The 23407-nt window shown below is 50.3% G+C and overlaps 1 protein-coding gene across 6 annotated transcripts in view; it reads left to right on the top strand.

Annotated features, from left to right (window-relative positions):
* The window catches only part of ENOX2 (ecto-NOX disulfide-thiol exchanger 2), a 150573-nt gene that overhangs the window by 111561 nt on the left and 15605 nt on the right, over window positions 1-23407 (top strand). For all 6 annotated transcript variants that reach the window (XM_030574514.1, XM_030574512.1, XM_030574517.1 and 3 more), the window contains 3 exons: window positions 1206-1387; window positions 15270-15377; window positions 21526-21582. In XM_030574514.1, coding sequence (XP_030430374.1) covers window positions 1206-1387; window positions 15270-15377; window positions 21526-21582 — 347 coding nt within the window. The remainder of the gene's footprint in view (window positions 1-1205; window positions 1388-15269; window positions 15378-21525; window positions 21583-23407) is intronic.

Raw genomic sequence — 23407 nt, forward strand, 5'->3', positions numbered from 1 at the left:
CACTCCTGGCTCTTCATCCCAGATCCAGTTTTCTTAGCCAGTAGATCCTAGTCTCCTCCTCTCTGGATTCCATGTACCAGTTTTCCCTGCACTTTCAGTCCCAGTCTCCTGGCCCAGTCCCAGTCTCCTCAAGTCCCCAACTCCTTGTCTCCATTCTCCTTGTCCAGCCAGTCCCAATTCTCCCCCTGCATCTTGGCTCTTCATCAGATCTGTCTCCCCACACTCCTCACCTCTCTCCTACAGATTGTCTTTCCCAGTCTCCTTGTCCAGCCAGTCCCAGTCTCCCCCTCCTCAACTCCCAGCTTGAGTTTCCCTCTCTCCTGCCAGCCTCCAGTTCTTGTCTCTCCACCATCACCCCTTGTTTTTTTGTCCCAATTTAGTCCCCCCCCCTTCCAGGATTCAAATCAGGCAGCTTTGTCCTCCAGGCTGCCTGGGCCTATGGGGCTTGGAGTGGGGGTGGGGGGTCACTGAGAGCACAGGAGAGAGAGTCTATCTTCTCTCAGTTCTGATGCCCTGCTCAGGGCCACTCCATGGTAGCCCAGAGCTGTAACTGCCCGCTCAACTGCGGGATAGAGCATGCCCAGTATAGCAAGACTCTTTGGAGATATTAGCTGGTAAAATCTAAGATGTCTTTACTGAGCATGTGCAAACTGCTATCTTTCAAAGTCTTGTAACTTGGTCAAATTTGGGCAGATTTTCGTGGGGATGACAAAATGTACATCCTTGATACTAGATTTCTAGTACTTGCTCCAAAGTGTGGGGTGCTAGAGTTGTTTGAATGAAAAGTCACCAGAACTTTTTAACATTGGCAGAACAGTGTATTTTCCCCTAGCCTTGTCAGAAACCACTGAACTGCTTTGACTGCTGGGGTGAGGTTCAGCCTGGGGCAGGCGCCTGGCATGGAAAATTTCAGCTCAAATGGTTAAAGTTTGGCAAAATTCTATGCAACTGAAAACAAGGTCTTGTAATGGAAGTGTCAGGCAGCCTTAATAACAGAAGTATTTAGGCACCAGACCTCCATTGATTTCAGTGGGAGTTAGGCACTGAAATAACCTTTCAGGATCTGGGTCTACGTGATTGGCCCAAGGTCATGCTTTGGGGCAGAGGCAGGAACTGAACACAGGACTCTTATTCACAAGACCGACATTGCTTTACTTTTATTTATTTTTTTTAATGTTTGTTCCCTGTCTTCATCATTCTCCTAGCACTGATATCCCAGGCAGAGGCCCTAAAGGAGGAAAATGACAGTTTGCGCTGGCAGCTGGATGCCTACAGGAATGAAGTGGAGCTGTTAAAGCAAGAGCAGGGTAAAGTGAACAGAGATGAAGACACAACTAGAGAGCAGCAGTTAAAACTCCTCCAGCAAGCTTTACAGGGAATGCAGCAGGTAAGGCTACTCTTTCCTATAGTAACGACCTTACTACAAATGCAAAGTGGCCTCAGCTTCTCTCCATGGCTCTAAAACGGCAACACACTCAAAAAGCCACTTTCCTTTTTTTTCAGCTGGAGCACTAGCTAATATCTTGGAGGTTTATATTCAGATGAAAGCAGCTTTCTGCCATTTCCAAGGTTACAAAAACAATAGAACTTCTGGGTGGATATGAACTGATGACAATCACCTGGAAGTCTAGTTCTGTTATTTACACATTAATGCATCCTACAGCTGTGTCTGAAATGTAGGTGTCAGAGACCCGCAGGGTCTGGTCTTTGCCCCTGCCTGTAATGAGTCCCTTGGGAGTGACTCCTTTGATTCTCCGAATGCCCAGGGTTCACACAGTTCCACACCTGTGATTGCCAAGACTCCAGAACTGGACCTTTGGGCATCTGTGATCCCTGTTTCTCTCTATGACTTCTTGCAGCTAATCCAGCCAAGGCAGACTCCTGTGGGGCACTTGTACAGTACCTCTCCAGGCCCCAGTGCTCTCAGTGGGTATGCCTATACTGCAGTGTAAGCCTTGGCGCAGTCTCAGGATTGAGCCCAAGCCCTCCTTCCATCTTAGACACAAATCTGTCAGACTCGGGCTCAGACCCAAAGCCCTAGGACCCTACGAGAGTGGAGGGTTTGAGCCGGAGTCAAGCCAGGACCCAAGGTTTGAGCCCTATTGCTTTGCACTGTAGACGCAACTGCTCTGGGATAAACCACATGCCTGATTGCCTCAGAAACCTCTGCCACCACTTTACCCACGGTTGGCGTTCCAACACCAAACTTGCTGGCAGTGAACCTGTAGCAATCTGGGTTAGCCAGCTTCCAGATGGTTACAGTAACTTGCTTCTGCACCAGCAAGGACACCCTCATATATGTGTCTTTATGCTGCAGAGTTGGGGCAAGCTGCTCACAGAGCTCCTGAAATGTAGCTTTCTTCATGTGAATGTTCTGGAACCACTGCTGGTTGTTTTAGGTTTGCAAGACAATGTGGTCCCACCAGTCTGTGCTTATGGCTTTGCACCCAAAGCACTGGTCTATGTAGCAGCTATACCAAGCATCATGAGCAGCATCAGCCAATTCGAGTCTGCGATGTCTGTGTCCTCCTCCTGCTTCATTATTAACTCTGTCAGGTGCCTTGCATGGGTCAGAAAACTGGTGAAAGTTCACCAGCATCTCATGAAAGCTCTGCCCACCTCTGAAACAGGAGTGAAAGCCCAAGAAGTAGTTTTTCAAATCTCTTCTCCATTTTGCTGGCTCCAGTTGTTAGGAGCCTGCAGACTAAAACGATAGCTTAGCAGAATGTGTTTGATGGGCAGTTCAGACTTCCAGTGATGTGCTAGGTGGACAGCCAAATTTTCCCATGCTGCACCTCAACCAAAGGGCTAGAGCAGCCACGTTTTCAGAGGGCGCTAGGGAGTCTGGAATACAGTTGGTTGGATTTGGGTCTACATACTGTAGTGTTGACGCCAGAGCCATGTGTTCAGGTCTGGGTTGGAAAATCCTTGATTAAGGGCTGGCAATGAGTGTAGATGCTCAAGGCCATGGTTTTCAAACCCGGGGTCCTCTAACTCAAGTTCCACTGGCCCTGGGCTTACATTGCAGTGTAGCCATACCCAATGAGCATTTGCAGCACTATCAAAACAGAGTAGAGTTCATTAATCAACTGGAACACAACATTGGGATGTCCATAGATAAGCCTAGAGAAGCAAAGGTTAAAACAGAGTCCAAGATGGCCAATGCTGGGACTCCCTTGAGTCATGTGCTAAAGGAAACATCTTGGTTTCCTCTCTCTTTCTCTGTCCCTTTGTCTCTCAGTCCCAGGTGAGTTTGTGAGTCTCTGCAAAGGCCAGCTCTGAGACCAGTCACCTGACACCTTTCCCCTTTGTTCTCCATCTAGGACCTTTGCTCTGCTTCCCTGCTGAGATGTGGGGAAAATTGTCTTCCTCTTGGTTTTTGGTCCTCTTGTCCCCCATTGAAATCTTTAACTCCGTGGTTAAGACATTCACCTGGGATGGGGGAGACCCAGACTTTAATCCCCATTTTAAGACCAGGAGCTTAAACCCAGGTCTTCCAGCTACCGTGTTAGTGGACTAACCAGCAGGCTATAAGGTATTCGGAAATAGGGCTCTCCTATGTTGAAGCTGTTATAACCTTATTCCCAGATCTGGACCTTAGCGTCCAAAATATGGGGGTTAGCATGAAAACCTCCAAGCTTAGTCACCAGCTTGGACCTGGTACCTGCTGCCACCACCCAAAAAATTAGAGTGTTTTGGGGCACTCTGGTCCCACTGAAAAACCTTCCCTGGGGACCCCAAGACCCAAATCCCTTGAGTCTCACAACAAAGGGAAATAATCCTTTTTCCCTTCCCCCCTCCAGGTGCTCCTGGAGAGATACACAGACACAAGCTCTGTGAAACTACACAGAGACTCCCCCCTCTCTGTTCCCAATCCTGGAAACAAAAAGTACTTTCCTATTCCCCCCAGAGGGAATGCAAAATCAGGCTAGCCAATTCAATGCACCCAGATTTCCCCTGATTTCTTCCTCCCACCAATTCCCTGGTGAGTACAGACTCAATTTCCCTGAAGTAAAGAAAAACTCCAACAGGTCTTAAAAGAAAGCTTTATATAAAAAGAAAGAAAAAAATACAAATAGTCTCTCTGTATTCAGATAACACAATACAGGGCAATTTCTTAAAAGAATATTGAATAAACAGCCTTATTCAAAAAGAATACAAATTAAAGCACTCCAGCACTTATATTCAGGCAAATACCAAAGAAAAGAAACCATAGAACTTACTATCTGATCTCTTTGTCCTTACACTTAGAAACAGAAGACTAGAAAGTAGAAAGTACTTCTCCAAAGCTCAGAGAAAGCAGGCAGAAAGACAAAAAACTCAGACACACAATTCCCTCCACCCAAAGTTGAAAAAAAAATCCGGTTTCCTGATTGGTTCTCTGGTCAGGTGTTTCAGGTGAAAGAGACATTAACCCTTAGCTATCTGTTTATGACAGAAGCTGTTCCACTTATATAAGATACAGTCATTGGTCCAGAAAGAGAATGTGTGACACTGACTCTAGCCCAGTAGTTGGGGCTCTCATTGCTGGGGGAACACCTAGTTTCCAGTCCCAGCTCCACTCAGGATACGTCTACAGTACCTGCCAGACCGGCAGGTAGTGATTGTTCTATCGGGAATCGATTTATCGAAATTGATCCCTGATCACTCTGCCATCGACTCTTGTACTCCACCGCGGCGAGAGGCAGAAGCGGAGTCAATGGGGGAGCGGCAGCAGTCAACCCCATGCCATGAGGACGGTTGGTAAGTTGACTTAACATACGTCAACTTCAGCAATGCTATTGCCCCCAGTGTAGACCAGGCCTTAATATCCCACATCCCAGGTGAGGGCCCTAACTGCACCACCTTCTCCTCCTATGTTTTGGGACCTAAATCCCATTGTGTATCTAGCCAGAAAAATCAAAACAAGACTTTTGGAAATGTCAAAATTTTGGCATTTCCAGGGTTTTTTTTCCCATTTTTGACCAAAACTATTGACCACAGGTGATGCAAATTTATGAAGTGTTTCAGTCACTCTATAGCTGCCTTTTTCATCAAAAACAAGTTTCAGTCAAAAAATTTCACTCTGCTGTAGTTCCTAGCCCTCATGCTTCAAAAACAAGCTTGAAAATATGATGCAGGTGCAGCCCAAAGGCTCAGTAACTGGAAGGCAAACCCAACCTTTTTTTTCCTTCTTCAGATCTCACGATTTTTAAGCAAATCTCATGATTTTAGAGCCTGACTCTTGATTTTAACTGCTCAGGGTTGGCTGTGTTGCTTAACAAGGCTTGTGTTTGTGCTATATAAATAGTGTCCTAATGTAAAATATGATAGCGTCTCTCAGCCAAGTTGCTTCACAACAGGAACTGTGCAGAATAGCCCATCACAGGTAAGACCCCCAGGACCAGCAACCTCAGAGATCTCTCACCTTACCTGGTGCTGGGTCAGTCTATTGCCTTTATAAACAGGTAAAGGTCACAGAGGAGCAAAGGTCACAAAAGCACCCAAGCTTTAAAAAAGTGTTAATATTTTAATGATTGCTCGTTCCTGGCCTCCCCATATCTACAGTTCTTCTTCGAGTGATTGCTCATATCCATTCCAGTTAGGTGTACGCGCCGCGCGTGCACACTCGTCGGAAAACTTTTACCCTAGCAACTCAGTGGGCCGGCAGGTCGCCCCCTAGAGTGGCGCCACCATGGCGCTCCATATATACTCCTGCCGGCCCACCCGCTCCTCAGTTCCTTCTTACCGCCCGTGTCGGTCGTTGGAACAGTGGAGCGCGGCTTAGCTGACCTCCACTTCCCTAGCTACTCGTTTTCTCGTATATAATTATGCAGTTATAACACTTTTATATATATATTTGTATGGTTAGTTTAGTTAGCGGGGTTCAGGAAGTAGCCCCTTCCATGAGCCCAGTGCCGGAGCCATGCATGGCTCACCGGGCTTTAAAAAGGGGCCCGGCTTGCCAGAAGCCGCGGCCGAAGAGAGATCTACATGACTCCTGTTTGAAGTGCCTCAGGGAATCACACTTGACAGATAAGTGCCCCATTTGCAAGGCTTTTAAGCCGAGAACAAAAAGGTGCGGGACTTTCACTTGCCCCTCCACCTTGGGCGCGGAGCGATGTTCAAGCGGCGGGCAGAAGCGCCTCCTCGGCACCGGACCCCGCCGGTACCACCAAGGCCTTTCGGCACCGACCGTCGCCGGCACCGATGTCGACTCGGCACCGCTCCCTTCCGAGGTCGAGAGAGTCTACGATTCCTGCTGGTGCCTGGTGGCTCCCCGGCACGCGCCGTGGTTGAGCCCCCTGCTCCCGCTACTTCCGTGCCACCTGCATCGCAGCCAGAGAGCTCGCCTCAGTTGCGTTATCCGGCACCGTCACCTGCAGAGGCACCGATGACTTCGGCTCCGTCGATTCCAGTCCCCCAGGACCAGGGAATCCGCTGCCTGACGGCTCCCCGGCTCGCGCCGTGGTAGAGCTTACTGCTCCTGCTGCTTCTGTGCCAGCTGCACCACAGCCAGAGAGCTCGTCTACTCGGATCGCCCGGCGCTGACACCTGCTACGACACCGATGACGTCGTCACCGTCGATCCCGGTCCCATAAGGGCCGTAGAATCCGGTGCCTGACGGCTCCCCGGCACGCGCCGTGGTTGAGCGTATTGCTCCTGCTGCTTCCGTGCCAGCGGCACCGCAGCCAGAGAGCTCGTCTAGTCGGATCGCCCGGCGCTGACACCTGCTACGGCACCGATGACGTCGTCACCGTCGATCCCGGTCCCACAAGGGCCGTAGAATCCGGTGCCTGACGGCTCCCCGGCACGCGCCGTGGTTGAGCGTATTGCTCCTGCTGCTTCCGTGCCAGCGGCACCGCAGCCAGAGGGCTCGTCTACGTCAGATCGCCCGGCACTGACACCTGCTGCGGCACCGATGGCGTCGGCACCGTCGATCCCGGTCCCACACGGGCCGTAGAATCCGGTGCCTGACGGCTCCCCGGCACGCGCCGTGGTTGAGCGTATTGCTCCTGCTGCTTCCGTGCCAGCGGCACCGCAGCCAGAGGGCTCATCTACGTCGGATCGCCCGGCACCGACACCTGCTGCGGCACCGATGGCGTCGGCACCGTCGATCCCGGTCCCACACGGGCCGTAGAATCCGGTGCCTGACGGCTCCCCGGCACGCGCCGTGGTTGAGCGTATTGCTCCTGCTGCTTCCGTGCCAACGGCACCGCAGCCAGAGAGCTCGTCTACGTCGGATCGCCCGGCACCGACACCTGCTGCGGCACCGATGACGTCGGCACCGTCGATCGCGGTCCCGCAAGGGCCGTAGTATCCGGTGCCTGACGGCTCCCCGGCACGCGCCGTGGTCGAGCTAATGCTCCGGCTGCTTCCGTGCCAACGGCACCGCGGTCAGAGAGCTAGTCTAAGTCGGATCGCCCGGCACCGACACCTGCTGCGGCACCGATGACGTCGGCACCGTCGATCCCGGTCCCGCAAGGGCCGTAGAATCCGGTGCCTGACGGCTCCCAGGCACGCGCCGTGGTTGAGCTCCTGTTCCGGCTGCTTCTATCGGCACCGTCGATTCCAGTCCCACAAGGGCTATCGAATCCGGTGCCCGACGGCTCCCCGGCACGCGCCGTGGTTGAGCGTATTACTCCCGCTGCTTCAGTGCTGACGGCACCGCAGCCAGACAGCTTATCTAACTCGGTTCGCCCGGCACCGGCACCTACCGAAGCTCTGATGACCTCGGTACCGTGGATCCCGGCCCCACGAGGGCCGTCGAATCCGGTGCCTGACAGCTCCCCAGTACGCACTGTGGTTGAGCCTGCTGTTCCCTGCACGCCGGAGATGTTACCAACGGCGAGGGCTCTCAGTGCCATGACAGAGTCAGTGCTGCCTGACCCGGGCACCGCCGGTACGGGTAATACAGTCTCTTCAAGGGACTGTCCCCTGTCAGTACAGCAGAGCGGCACCGTCCATGATCACGGTCCCGCAGACACTCCAAGTCCTGTCGGCACGCCGGACACCACTGGCAGTCCCGGTACTGTTTTCCTCGATACTGGTCACACTCGCTGCACCGGTCGGTATCCCGTTCGCCGACCCGCTATCGGCACCGTTCCGACATCTGGCACCGGGGCAGGTACCTTGACTCCTGTAGCTCTTCTCCGAGCCTCGAGATCTCGGTCGACCTCCCGACACCGTTCTGGTTGCGGGTCTGGATCTCGTTCCAGGTACCGATACGCCTCCCGATGCCGGTCCCCGGTGCCGAGTTGGGCAAGGTCCGAGTGAGTCAGAGACTCGGCCCGTGCCTTCTTTTAGTACCTCCATGGCCATCCGGACACGCATCCGTGTCATCCCATATGCGCAGATTTTATGCTCAGGACCACGATCCTGATATCATGGCCAGCGGGCGCCAGCCCCGAAGCAGAAAGAGCCTTGGCGAATGCAAGGTGTACTCTGCAGGGGCCCTGCGCCTCTGGGTAGCAAAGCAACAAGCCTTGCTTAGCTGCGATAATTATAGCACCTGGGTGGAGGAGTTTCTCCCTCGAACCTCCCACCTAGAGTTCGCTGCCGTCTTGGAGGACGGGGGAAAGAATTTACCCTTTGTTGGTAAAGGCATCTTCGCGGCAGAGACAGCCCCAGACTGCGAAGCCTGCTGGACAATAGGGTCCTAATGCGTCTCAGCGTGTATACGCTTGCGACCAAACGCAGGCCTTTATGGCCCCAGCCGCCATACTCTGTGCCTAGCCGGAGGCAGAACTCTGGAAAACGGCAAGGCCAAGGTGGTCGCAGACAAACGTCAGGCCCCCTAAAAAGCCAAAGTCGAGGTCCCTCGCAATTACCACTGGGACCAAAGACGGACCTTCCAAGGTTCGCCGGAGGGCGGTGTACCAGTCGCAGGACGGGATCCTGATCCCGCTTTCTCCTGGCATGGCCCCAGTTACTTTTAGATCGCTGGGTCCTGCGCACGATGGAGCATAGGTACCACCTTTAAATTGCTCCAGCCCTGTCCCCCTTCAGCGGACGAAAGAGGCTAGGGGTTTTACTCCCGTTATGCCCTAGTTCCCCACTCGAACACAGGTCTCAGACCTCCCTGGTCCTGCATGGACTCAACCGGTTTGGGATAAGGTTGAAGTTCTGCATGGTATCCCTGGGAACCATTATTCCATCCTTGCCTCCTGGGGGCTACTATGCCGCCCTGGATAGGAAGGACGCGTACTTTCGCAATGCCATCTTCCCTCCGCACGGGAGATGCCTCCGCTTTATAGCCAGCGGTGAATACTCCCGGTTTACGGCCATAGTCGCCGCCTACCGTAGCTATGTCGGATATGCGTTTTTCCGTATTGGGACGATTCGCTTATCCGAGGAGACTCTGACACACAACCCACTCAGCCGTGGGCATCGTCACGGTCTTATTCACAGATCAAGGCCTGATGATTACTATAGAGCAATCCACTCTGGTTCCCACGCAGAGGTTGGGCTTCCTAGGGGCTATCTTGGTCTCCTACCTAGCCGGAGCCTGCTTATCCCAACTGCGGTTTTAGGCGATGGCATCAATCATCTGAGGTCTGAAGGCTTTCCCAACGACCTCAGCTCGTTCTTGTCTCAGTCTCCTGAGTCCATGGTTGCCCGCAAGTTTGTAACCAAACACGCCAAGCTCCGCCTCCGTCCTCTCCAAGTCCGGCCCACCTCGGCGTACCGCTTGGACAGGGAGCCAATGGTCATGGTAGTCATCGTTCCCTCGAACGCCTTAGGCTCCCTAGAGTGGTGGCTAACCCCCTCCTTGGTGTGGACAGGATGCGGTTTCATCCGCCCCAGCCCTCACTGCCCCTGACGGCGGACGCATCATCTCTCTGCTCGAGTGCTCATGGTCACCTCCGAGCTTAAGGCCTTCGGTCTTCTAGGGAGCTGGCATTCCTCATTAATGCCCCAAAAATCAGAGTAGTCCGCCTGGCATGCCAGGGGTTCCAGCGGCAGCTGCGAGGCCGTTGTATCTCGGTGTTTACAGCCAACACAATGGCCAGGTGCTTCATAAGCATTCAGGGGGGACATAGTCCTCCCCCCTTTTTTGTCAGGAGGCCATCCATTTCCGGGTCTTTTGCATGGCCCGCTCGATGGAGCTGGCGACGTCCTTTCTCCCAGGCGTTCGGAACGTCTTATCTCTTTGACTCAGCAGGTCTTTCCTGTCTTACGAGTCATCACTCTGCCCCATGTGAGGCGTCCCGCTTTCCGGAAGTGGAAATGGTTCCTCACACAGACCTGTTCGCTCACCGCGAGTGCAGGAAATGCCAGGTGTTCTGCTCCTTCCAAGGTCTCTCCTCGGAATCGATCTTGGACGCATTCCTGATACCGTGGAACGGCCAACTGCATTATGCCTTCCCGCTGTTCCCACTGGTTCGTTACGTCCTGCTCAAATTCCGCAGGGGCGGAGCGTGCGTCATCATGATCACTCCAGAGTGGTCCAGGCAGCACTGACATACCACGTTGCTCGGCCTGTCAGCCCAGACCTCATCACTCAGGGCAATGACAGGCTTCGTCACTCGGACCTGCAGCCTCTTCGCCTCACGGTGGCTCCTGCGTACCTGAGTTGGGGTGACAGGCAGCCTTCCACCTGGTCAACGTACCGAGCCAGGTGGAAGCGTTTCCTTTACAGCTGCAGTACGCTCGATCTTGCTCCTGCTGAGGTCTCGATCCCCTCTATTTGGCCTGCCTCTGGCCTTCAGCGGCAGGATCTGGCGGTATCATCGCTGAGGATACTCTCAGCAGCCGTCCCTACCTTCCAGCAGGCTAAGATGGACGTTCAGTGTCCCACGCTCTATGGGTTCGAGGTCCCTCAAGGGCTTGGAGCGCTTGCACCCTCGGGTGCGCCGCCCAGCCCCGCCCTGGGGCCTCAACCTAGTCTTGGCCAGACGGGTCTCTGAGATCAGAGCTCTTACGAAGGTTCCACAAAGACAAGGTGCAGTTGTGACCGCACCCGGCTTTCCTCCCTAAGGTGTTTTGGCCTTTCATGTTACCCACAGCTCAACGCAATGGGCATAACCGTTGCACTCCTTGGACATCTGTGGAGTGCTCGCATTATGTTGTGCTGACAGAATCATTTCCTAAGGTGCCCCAGCTCTGCCCCGGTAGCGGGCCAAAGGGAGGGCTTGCTTGTTTTCCTCTCAGAGGATCTCATCTTGGGTGATGGCGGACATCCCCACTTGTTCTGATTTGGCTCATATTTCCCCAAGCCACATCACCGTGCATTCTACCAGGGCTCAGGCTTCATCTGCCGCCTTGCTGGCTCGTGTTTCTACCCACGAGACCTGTCGCGAAGCTCCATTGGTCCTCGGTCCTTACCTTTGCTTCGCAGTATGCCCTGGTTCAGCAGTCAAGAGAGGCTGTAGCCTCTGGCTCGGCAGTTTTATTCTGCCACATTTCACTCCGACCCCACCGCCTTTGTAAGGCTTGGGATTCACCTAACTGGAATGGATATGAGCAATCACTCGAAGAAGAAAAGACGGTTACTCACCTTTGTAACTGTTGTTCTTCGAGATGTGTTGCTCATATCCATTCCGCACCCGCCCTCCTTCCCCACTGTCGGAGTAGCCGGCAAGAAGGAACTGAGGAGCGGGTGGGCCGGCAGGAGTATATATGGAGCGCCATGGTGGCGCCACTCTAGGGGGCGACCTGCCGGCCCACTGAGTTGCTAGGGTAAAAGTTTTCCGACGAGTGTGCACGCGCGGCGCGTACACCTAACTGGAATGGATATGAGCAACACATCTCGAAGAACAACAGTTACAAAGGTGAGTAACCGTCTTTTCTCCTTCCTGGTTGTAGGGAAGGCCAGATCCTCTTCTGTCTTTTCTGCTTCAGCTGTTGGGCTCAGGCGGGGCAGAATTTGCTGCAGAAGAGAAAATCTGCTTCTGCAGGAAGATGATCAGGAGAGCTAAGGGACAAGCAACCACAGGCCCTTGAAGCAGGAGCCCAGCTAGCCTGCAGGAACCAGGGATAGGGCTGAACTTGGCACACGGTTTAACCCAGCTCTTGCAACCTCCCAGGTGATCTGTGCTGGAGGAACTGAGAAGAGCCGGATTAACTTTTTGTGGGCCCGGCGCCAAACATATTTGTGGGCCCCCATGGGGCAAGGTGAAGGGGAATGGGAGGGTCAGTCTCCAGAGTGAAGGGTGGGCTGGGGGCAATGTGGCACACTGCGACGGGAGCAGCTCCATTCTGCGCAGCCCAGCAGGAGGGCACTGTTTACAAACCTGCGGCTGCCAGATGCACACTGGCCTGCCCAGCCCTGTGCTGCCAGCATGCCCCTTCCCCTTGAGGGCAGGCCCCCACCACACTGCCCCCCCTGCCCAGTGCCCCACCCTTATACCCAGCACTCACTCACCCAGAGACCTCCACCATAGATCTCTGTGCCTAGCCCCCCAACCCCCACCCCCTTCGTCCCAGAGACTCTCCCACTGGCCTTCCACCACAACTGCACAGCATCCTGCACACCACACCGCTCGCCTAGCACCCCCCGCCCATAGACCTCCCCACTACCCAGCACCTTCCTCAAACTCCCACCATCACAGCTGCACAGCACCCCATATTCCTAAGGGGATTCTGCACCAAAAAATTAATTCTGTGCACAATATTTTAAAATTCTGCAAATTTTATTTGTCAATAAGTAAATGTGGAGGCTCCAACATGGCAGTGGGGAGCACAGACCACTGGTTGCATGGAGGTGGGAGATTACCCTGCAGCCTCCCCCTACCCCAACCTGGGACAGGGACTCGGCAGTGGGGCTGCACCCGACCCTGACACAGTGCAAGGGCCAGACCTGCCCCAGACACACCCTGGGGCCCTGGCCCCCCGTGCCAGGCACACCAGGTGTGGGTGAGCAGGCTCAGTCTGGCAGCAGGATCCATGTGCAGAGGGACTTAGTGTGGGGGGATCCAGATAGGGGTAAGAGAGTACTCCATGGGGCAATCTGCGTGTGGGCGGCTCAGTGGGAGATCTGGATGCACAGAAGCTCATTGTGGGGTTCCAGGTGCAGGGCCAATGGGACTCTGCAGGGGATCCAGGTGAAGGTGCTTGGGGCTCAGCAGGTGGGGTCTAGGTGCAGGAGAGTTGGGATTCATTTGGTGGGGGTCCAGGTGCAGGTGATTGGGGCTCAGTGGGGAGGGCGTCTGGGGGGACTCATTGTGGTGGTACAGCTGCAGGGGAGGTGGGCTTGTCAGGGTGAGGGTTCAATGGGCCTGCTTAACAGGAGAGCCCCAGCTTCTGCCAAAGGGATGCCGCATGCTGGGCTCCAGCTTCCCTCATGCCCCTGCTTCACCCATTCCCTTTTCTTCCCCATCCCATGCCCCTTTCCCACTGCCCCATCTCCTCCTCATCCCACCCCCTTCCTTCCCCCTGCCTCTTCCTCCCTACCCCCACTTCCCCCATTCCCTTCTCTTCCCCATCCCATGCCCCTCCCCCACCACTCCATCTCCTCCTCATCCCACCCTTTCCATCCCCCCGCCTCTTCCCCCTACCCCCACTTCCCCCATCCCCTTCTCCACTGTGCCATCTCCTCCCCATCCCACCCCCTTCCTTCCCCCTGCACCTTCCTCCCTAGCCTCACTTCCCCATCCCCTTCTCTTCCGCATCCCATGCCCCTTCCCCACTGCCCCATCTCCTCCCACCCCCGTCCTTCCCCTTGCCTCTTCCCCACTTCCGCCATGTCCTCCCCATCCCACCCCCTTCTTTCCCCCTGCCCCTTCCCCCCATTCCCACTTCCCCCATCCTCTTCTCCACTGTGCCATCTCCTCCCCATCCCACCCCCTTCCTTCCCCTCGCCTCTTCCCCACTTCCGCTATGTCCTCCCTATCCCACCCCCTTCTTTCCCCCTGCCCCCACTTCCCTCATCTCCTTCTCCACTGCTCCATCTCCTCCCCATCCCACCCCCTTCCTTCCCCCCTACCTCTTTCCCCCAGCCTCTGCCCCTTCTCTTCCCCATCCCATGCCTTTCCCACTGCTCCATCTCCTCCTCATCTCCCCCCTTCCTCTCCCTCACTGCCGCTTCCCCCGCCTTTGCTTCCCCTGCCCCTTCTCTTCCCCATCCCAAGCCCCTTCCCCACCACTCCATCTCCTCCCCAGGCTTGGGAGGTAGGGAGGAAACTGCCATCCAGCATGAGCTGGTGGAGCAGAGCGGACTGGGGCTGGGTCGCTCTACTTCCCACTGCCCGATGAGTTCAGGGTGGGCCCAACCCCTGCTGCAGTCCCCCAGGACGCGTAGCTCAGGGAAGGGGGCTTTCAGGGGATGGGGTGGAGAGGGGGCAGGGCTGGGGCGGAGCAGGGGTGGGAAGATGCGGGCTGGGGGCAGAGCAGGTGTGGAGGCAGCTTTCCTGGACAGCTCAGCCTGCTGGGGGATTGGGCTGGCCGGGGCCCCTTCTGACTCTGGGCCTGGCATCATGGTAAACCCAGTACTGTGTTCTATGACTATATCGATACCAGGAGGAACTCGACAGAAGCTAAAAGATATTTGTTTCCTATAAAGAGACAAAGCAATCTCATTTTAAATCAATCTTTGGAGGTGTGCTATGAGCAGGTGATAATTGTTCTGAATTGCAGCAAAATATGTTGTTATTTCAATAATTATTATTCTATGGGTGGGGGTGAAAAAAGTGCTCTCAAGCTGGACAGATAGGGGAAAAAATGGGCTATTTTAGGCCTGGAAAAATAGCTAGCCTAAAACAGAATTACACAAAAAGGGGTTGATCGTTTGCCTAGTGTTCATGAGAAATGCAGTTCCTGCATGAACATTTTCTCTTTCATGCAGTCTTGTAGTTTTATTATGGTGTTTAATTTTTATAGGTGCTCATTTAGGAATTATGTGCAGTTTTGCAAATCACCATTATGCATATCCTAGGAATATAAAACTAACATTACAAAAAGTAACACATCACTTTTTGTTTAGAAAAAACATGCAACAACACTAGAGTTATCATGGTGTTTTTCTGTTAGTCTGAATAAAACAAAGTACAGGACAAACCACCCTACACAACCTAGGATATAGTGTTTTGGGGTATTTTCTTGAGCTTCAAGAAAGTTCTGCCTTACCTCATGTTAACAATATTTTTTTAATATCTAGCAATAGTCAAAGAAGTTTGCAAGATGCCATAGGATTTTGTGAAAGTTTTTCTTCCTTTTATGTATGGAAACTTTTAAAATGTTCTGAATTTGACCCATGTCTTTGTCTAAGAGTTTGTTACTCATTCCATGTTCTTTAAAACAATGAAGTGTGAAAGTCAGGCTGTGATCTGAATTGACCTTTTCTCATCTAGCATCTTCTGAAATTGCAAGAGGAATACAAAAAACGAGAAGCCGAGCTAGAAAAAGTGAAGGAAGACAAAGTACAAATGGAAATGTTGTTAGAAACCCTGAAGGAGCAGGTATGTACAGTCTAGACCTCCAGGCTTCTGTATGACGTTTCAGTAATAGACTGTTGCTAGGCTTGTGGCCTTTGGACATTATAGCTCGCTCTGTGTGCAGCACAAGGTACAGGTGGAGGAGATGGCCTGGGCCTGACTTGGGTGGCAGTGGTCTGCTTTGTTTGAACAACTGGCAGATTCCTAAAGAGATTTGCTACAACATTTTATCAATGTGGACTTTATCGATATTTTGGAGCTGGAACCACCACATTAATATACATGGCAGAATTTCTGGTGCTTACAATGCCGTTCAAACATCCATGCCTCTTTTCATGAAAGTAAAGTTGTTTGTGCACCTTTGCTTTCCATAGCAAAAGGCAACAAAACTCTTAAGGGCCCATCTTATGAGAATGATTTGCAAAATGCAGACTCATCTGCCAAATGTTTGTGAAAACTAAAGTAGTCAGCATGAACACTGTTACTTTCAAGAACAGGCTAAATTCCTTTCCCTTCCCAAATAGATATTCATAGAGGAAAGCTGATAAGAGTCTAAAATGCTGCAAACATGGAGCCAAATTTTACATTCCTTACTCCAACAGAATTCTATTGAAGACAGAATTTCCAGGCACCATCTGTAGTAGAGAGAGAGCGAGAGCTGGAGCCACTGGGCTTGGGTGCAAGATCTGAGTCCTGAACCAGAGGCTGTGAACTAAAGTCAGGCCATGTATTAAAGTAGATGCTTACAAGTTCACTGTTCAGTACATGAACTTGGCAAAGTTGTTAGTGTACTAGGCACTAGATATTTATGTAAATATATTTTAGAAGGCTAGTATAGATATATCCCAAACTAGTACAGATAAGGTGGTTTGACAGAACAATGAATAGGAATGTTTTGTCCAAGATATCAGGAACAAGGAGCGATGATAAACAGATGACATGAAACACTCCAGGTGTTATGTAAGTTGCTTATCCCAGTTGTTTGGCTTAGTCTGTAAATGTCGGGGTACCTTGCCTTAATTCTTTGTGTGGCCGAGAGGACGGCAGGAACTCCTGCTGCTGACTGAGGCGCTCCTTGCCATCTGGCACTCGTGTTAATGTGCTTGTGCAAGTTGTGCGAATCTTGAGGACAATAAACCTGGCCGAGTACCTTTGTCACCCAACCATGCCTGTGTTCTTTCCCTATGAGTAACATTGAGGTCTGCTGATTAGCAGGCTGCACTCTCTGCTTGTGCTGATAACAGTGGAATTCCAAGGACAGGAGCACTGAGCAGCTATAACAGTGTGGCAATCTTCACAGCGTCACAGCAATAACATTCTTTAGTGTTTGTCTACACTATCTGCACCTTTTGGTACAAGAATTCCAAAGAGAAATTGTAGATGATGGGGGAGGGATAGCTCAGTGGTTTGAGCATTGGCCTGCTAAACCCAGGGTTATGCGTTCAATCCTTGAGGGGGGCATTTAGGCATCTGGGGCAAAAATCTGTCTGGGGATTGGTCCTGCTTTGAGCAGGAGGTTGGACTAGATGACCTCCTGAGGTCCCTTCCAACCCTGGTATCCTATGATTGCAGTTCAGAGTCCTTGTTCAGGGGAAAGGAATCTGTCCATATTTTTCAGGCTCACAAGAAGGACATAGAAACATAGGTTTTCCACCAGAAAGTACTACATAGTGCATTGGGAGTACGGCTCACCTACCAGGGACGCTCAGGAGGCACAGCAAGGGTTGCTGACTGTGGCTTCTGAAAGGAGGCCCTGTACCTTGTCCAAAACCCTATGGGACTAAACTCATTGATCCAACTTGCTCTTAAGCCACATGGAAGCATCCAGTGTCCGTTCTGAGATGCACAGATGGTGAAGCATTCCCTAGAGAGAAATTGATACTGTGTATTTTGGGTGTCCATGTGCATTGAGATGTTGTAGCATTGATTTACTGGAAAAAAAAATCCTTTCGAGCTTCTGCTTGCACAATAAGAACAGGAGTACTTGTGGCACCTTACAGCCCACTTCTTCGGATGCATAGAATGGCCATATATTTGAGGAAATATATATACACATTCAGAGAGCATGAAAAGGTGGGGGTTGTCTTACCAACTCTTGAGAGGCCAATTAAGTAAGAGAAAAAAAAATTGAATGATAATCAAGATAGCCCAGTACAGATAGTTTGATAAGAAGTGTGAGAATACTTATAAGGTGAGATAGATTCAATGTTTGTAATGGCTCAGCCATTCCCAGTCCCTATTTAAATCTAAGTTGATTGTATCTAGTTTGCATATCAATTCCAGCTCAGCAGTTTCTCATTGGAGTCTGTTTTTGAAGTTTTTCTGTTGCAAAATTGCCACCCGCAGGTCTGTCATTGACTGACCAGACAGTTTAAAGTGTTCTCCTACTGGTTTTTGAGTGTTATGATTCCTGATGTCAGATTTGTGTCCATTAATTCTTTTGCGTAGAGACTGTCCAGTTTGGCCAATGTACATGGCAGAGGGGCATTGCTGGCACATGATGGCATATATCACATTGGTAGATGTGCCGGTGAATGGGCTCCTGATGGCATGGCTGATGTGATTAGGTCCTATGATGATGTCACTTGAATAGATATGTGGACAGAGTTGGCATCGGGCTTTGTTGCAAGGATAGGTTCCTGAGTTAGTGTTTTTGTTCAGTGACGTGTGGTAGCTGGTGAGTATTTGCTTCAGGTTGGGGGGTTGTCTGTAAATGAGGACAGGTCTGTCTTCCAAGATCTGTGAGAGTGAGGGATCAGCTTTCTGGATAGGTTGTAGATCTTTGATGATGCGCTGGAGAGGTTTTAGTTGCACAATGTCACCTACCCCTCTCCCTCTCATCTGAATCTCATTTGGGCCTCAGAAGGACAGGAAATGTCACTGAAGATGTACTGTGCTGAACCGTTACCTGCATAGCATGAGGATTTACGTCAGCAGTGAGTCTGCCTAATGGTTCTTCTTTCAGGCTGCAGTGAGGCAAGCTTCCCTAGACACTTGTGTACATTTCCAGGCTAGCTCTCATGTTCCAGTGCACATCATTTCAGCTGGAACGTTTGTTTTTCTATAACAGCATCAATGCTAAATATGGTAAAGAACACATTTTAAGGAGATAAAGAGCAATTCTACATTATCCCCAGTAAATCCTATACTTGCATTTAAAGATATGTTCTGATCTACATTCTCTAAAAGATGTTGATGGATTTAAGGTTTCCAGCAATGTTGCTACAATATATTTACATTTATTTTGTATGACCATGAAGGGAAATTATAAGTACTTCTTTAGAATGAAAGCTTTTACATTAGAAGATTTTATTTCTAATCACAGAACTCTCTTGGATAGTAATTTGTTTTCTTGCTGTCAGCTCAGATAAATGTGGCAGTCCATTAATTAGGATTTTGTGATCTCAGAAGCTTGATCAAATGGATATGCTAGCAGAACATGATGCTGTAGAGAATTATTACTTCATCTTGAGTTTGACACAAAGTGTCAATTGAACAATTCTTCAATAGGTCACCTCTTGGAGATGCTGCTTTCTGTGATCAGTATTGCAGAATCTATGAACCTATAACTAAATTGCAGAGCTAGGAGTTGATGCAGAACTTCTGTATGTGAAGCTAGAGGGCCTGCTCAGTGTTATCAAAATGCTAATGCCAATTTTAAGCCATCAGATGGAGGATTCATTGCTATTTGTGCTGAAATACAGGTGAATAAGCGGATTTGCAAAGGGTGTTAGGTGTCTGAGTTCCAGTGAAATTCCATGGATGTTGGGGACCCAACCCCTTTTTAAATCCCAGCCTAAAATTCTGCAGGTTTGGAGTTGATTGTTTTATATTGTTCTTACTCCCTATATCCTTCCAGATAAATGTTTGTATCAAGAACACCACTATAGCCTGTTAAATTAACGTAAAATAGATGAGTTTGCAGTATTTGTAATGTCTTGATTTAAATCAGTGGTTCCCATGCACTGGGATTGATCCTTTCTACTCATCTCCACTTCTTTGAGGATCAGCCTCTGTAATGTCCCTCATAAACAGCTGTTACCCACCTCCCATTCAGTTGCAATGTGCTGTTGGAACAGCCTAAAATCTACTGCGGCTCAGAGGGTAGGGTTAATGGGAGGCAGTGGACTGGAACATCGGGTGAAATGTAACTCTAAACAGAAAGGGCTGGGAAGCACTGCCCTGGACAAATACATTCCTGTAGCCTAGGCAAGTGACAAATAGGAAAGAATAATGTTAAAGAACAATAGGTCGCAATCCTGAGGCACTCAGCACTACACAGGACTGGGCCCATTACTGACTCATCCACACAGCACCCATTTAGATAGAATTTAAGACTAAATTGGACTAAATTTTGGAGAAGAGCATCTTGATGAATGGAAGTTACCTTACTGTACTCCTGGTGAGAGAAGATCAGGGTTAGAGCAGGAGTTGTGGCCATGTGGGCAGAGAGGATGGGTCCAGTCTTGGAGATTTGCAGGTAGAAGCCACAAGATTTAGCCATGGGCTGTGCGTGTGGAGACGAAGAGAGGGACAAATCAAAGAAGCAGCTGAAATGTTAGGATTGAGCAACACGGAGGATGGTGGTACTCTCCACCATGATAGAGAAAGTGGGGAGGGAGAAGGGCTTCGGGGTAAGATCAGGAGCTCAGTTTTGCCCATATTCAGTTTCGGAGATGACTGGACACCCGCAAGGAGATGTCAAGTAGCCAGGCTATTAGTGTGGATGGAGGGAACAGGTCCCAAGCAGCAAGGTATATCTGTGAGGTGTCAGCATAGAAATGGTTGCCAAAGCTGAGTTTGCAGAGATGATAACCTGGAGAGAGGCTCTGAAGGAGCTGAAGAGGAGGCCTACAGTGGGATGCCCTATGAAGAAGGAGGGCAGGCATGGGAGGTGCACCTTCTGTTTGAGATACTGAGGGATTGAGAGGTTAGAGAGTCAGGAGAGGATGAACTCACGGAAACCCAAGGGCGAGAAGATTTCCAAAAGAGCCTGGCTGATGATGTCAAAGGCAGCCAATAGGACACGGAGGGAAGGCAGAGGAAACAGAAGGTAAAGGCTGTGAAGGGTTCCACAGCATGAACTTCTGGCTATGGCTTATTGGATCCCCTGCACCAGTCCTGGCCTGTTGAGAGAGAGAGAGAGAGAGAGAAAGAAGGGTTTGCTGCTCCAAAAATGAGCACTGATTGAGCTCCTTGGTGAGCTGGAAAGAGCTGCCTGCTCTGGAATGGCCAGCATGTTCCCAAGCTTCCTAGTTGGCCCCCATCTGCACTGAAGCTGGTGTTGTGAGTGCCACAGGGAATGCCCTGGCAACCATTGTCTAGTTAGTGATCTGGACTCAGAACCCGCAGCCAGGATTTGGGACTTGGTTTTAATGAGGGTTCAAAAGTCCAGAGCATTTCAGCATGGGCTGTTTGTGCTGGGCTGTGAGTAGAGGAGCCTCTTGGCCAGCTCTTACCATCACATGTAGATTCTTGCTGTTGTTTGACTGCTCCCCTCTACTGACTGCACCTTGTAGTCACACCCATTGGTCAGTGCTGGGCCCTGAGAGAAGTAGAGCTCCCTTAACTGTTAGCCGTTCCTGTGTGTTGCAGCAAGCTTGCTAAGACCACCCACTGAGGTCTCAGGGACATGGATATGGTCAGCAGGGGAAGTGGGAGTTGTTTATGAGTCAACGGATTGATTTGCTGTTGGATTTATAAAGTGTCACCTTCCTCTCTCTGCTCCTCTCCCAAACCACCTCCTCCCCCATGTGCTCTGCACTTGCTGTTTTCGTGAGGTATATCTTGGCTGGTCATTGCCTCCTCAAAGCACTGTCTGTTATGTGCTGGGAGGGAGGATGACAGCCATTGTGTACACATCCTCACGAGAGGTGAAGGCCCCACGCAATTCTGTTAACTGAGTACAGTAGATCCAACTGGACGTGATAGCATAGATCTGGTCAATACCTCCCTGACATGAGAACTTGCCCTTCCCCTGTGCCTTAGCTAGTGCTATGTTCTGGAGCAGGAGTTACACACAGTGGTTGTCTTTCTGGTTGTTAAAGTATCTGAATCTCAGTTAGATTGCTCCAGTTTGAGAGCTTCATTTGCAAAGATCAATGAACAAAGCTAATATTTTACCAACTATGCTAAAGATTATAACCTTTTCCCTTTCTGTAACTGAATGTAGCAAGAGATGGCAGATGAAGAGGACAAGGAGAGAGACGTGGCTGATAATCAAGGAAATGTAAGTCAGCGTGTTTCTTTCTGCTACTTTAGGTAGAGCATCTTACTGAGAGAAGTGGTGACAGTTCATAATAAATGGATCCACTGTTAGGAGCTGAGTATATAAGCCTGACACATCTAGACTAGGAAACAAGAAACCATCACATTAAGCACCATCAGCAGTCTCAGGCTGACAAAGAAGTACATTTCTGCAGAGCTGTGGTGTGGGGAGCAGAGGGTATGAGATGACTTGCTGCATCCTAACGCCTTGTCCCTCTGCAAAAATATCTGTTCCCTGATTAAAGAACAGGAGTACTTGTGGCACCTTAAAGACTAACACATTTATTTGAGCATAAGCGTTCGTGGGCTACAGCCCACTTCATCAGATGCATAGAATGGAACATATCGTAAGAAGATATATATACATACAGAGAACATGAAAAGATGGAAGTTGCCATAGTAACTCTAAGAGGCTAATTAATTAAGATGAGCTATTATCAGCAGGAGGGAAAAAAAACTTTTGTAGTGATAATCAAGATGACCCATTTCAGACAGTTGACAAGGTGTGAGGATACTTAAAATGGGGAAATAGATTCAATTTGTGTAATGACCCGCCACTCCCAGGATCTCTTCAAGTCCAAGTTAATGGTATCTAGTCTGCAAATTAATTCAAGTTCAGCAGTTTCTCACTGGAGTCTGTTTTTGAAGCTTTTCTGTTGCAAAATTGCCACCTTAAAGTCTGTTACTGAGTGACCAGAGAGGTTGAAGTGTTCTCCTACTGGTTTTTGAATGTTATGATTCCTGATGTCAGATTTGTGTCCATTTATTCTTTTATGTAGAAACTGTCCGGTTTGGCCAATGTACATGGCAGAGGGGCATTACTGGCACATGATGGCATATATCACATTGGTAGATGTGCAGGTGAACGAGCCCCTGATGGCATGGCTGATGTGATTAGGTCCTATGATGGTGTCACTTGAATAGATATATGGACAGAGTTGGCATCCAGACAGAGTTTCTGATTGCACCTCAAGGAAAATAATGTGCCCCCTTTTATTAATTTAGTAATATGTGATCTGGCTCTTCTACTTACAGATTGAAGGAGACCCCTGTATATGTCTCTCAAAGGGCCACACTCCTTGCTGGCTATCTGCAACAATACAATTAGGAAAACAGGCTTCGTAGGGCTGCTACATCTCCTCCCCACACAGGAGGGTGTGAGGGGGCAGGAGTGGGCAGAGCATGCACTCATCTCGGTAACTTCACTGGCGTGTTGGGGAGTGTATGCTGCCACCGAGTATAGACTCAATGCAGGTTATCCCCTTTCTGGAGCAGCAAGAAGATTGAGAGGGAAAGTGGGACTCTGCTAGTCCCAATCTCCAGGCCAACACACTAGCCCTTTATTGGAGTTAGAAAGTAGCTTCTCTGCAGATTGATTAGTTCTGGGGTTTGACCTGTGTCTGTCACTGGTTCAAATCCAGCCACATCAGGAGTGACTGAAAGTCATTGCCAGCTCATGGCTGTCTGGTCTATAACTAGTGAGGGTAATGGATTCATTTTCAGCACCTACCAACAACTGGCAAAGTGACTCTCCTTTTGTTGGTCTCTGCAGAGAGGTGAAAGGTTAACTACTGCACCCGGCTGAGAAGGGTTGATGTACAATGGCAGGAGATGATGTAATAGGCAACATTTGCATTTTAATGCTTTGCTACACCTGTTCTGTGGATAAACAGACTATTCGTTGCCTAGAGAAGTCTCTGTCCCTTCTTAGATCAGTCAAGAATTTAGGACAACACTTAAGTACATGCTTAACTTTAAAGTGCGGTTACATTGTATTGATTGTTGAA

Source organism: Gopherus evgoodei, chromosome 9 (assembly GCF_007399415.2).
Source record: "Gopherus evgoodei ecotype Sinaloan lineage chromosome 9, rGopEvg1_v1.p, whole genome shotgun sequence".
Classification (NCBI taxonomy): Eukaryota; Metazoa; Chordata; order Testudines; family Testudinidae; genus Gopherus; species Gopherus evgoodei.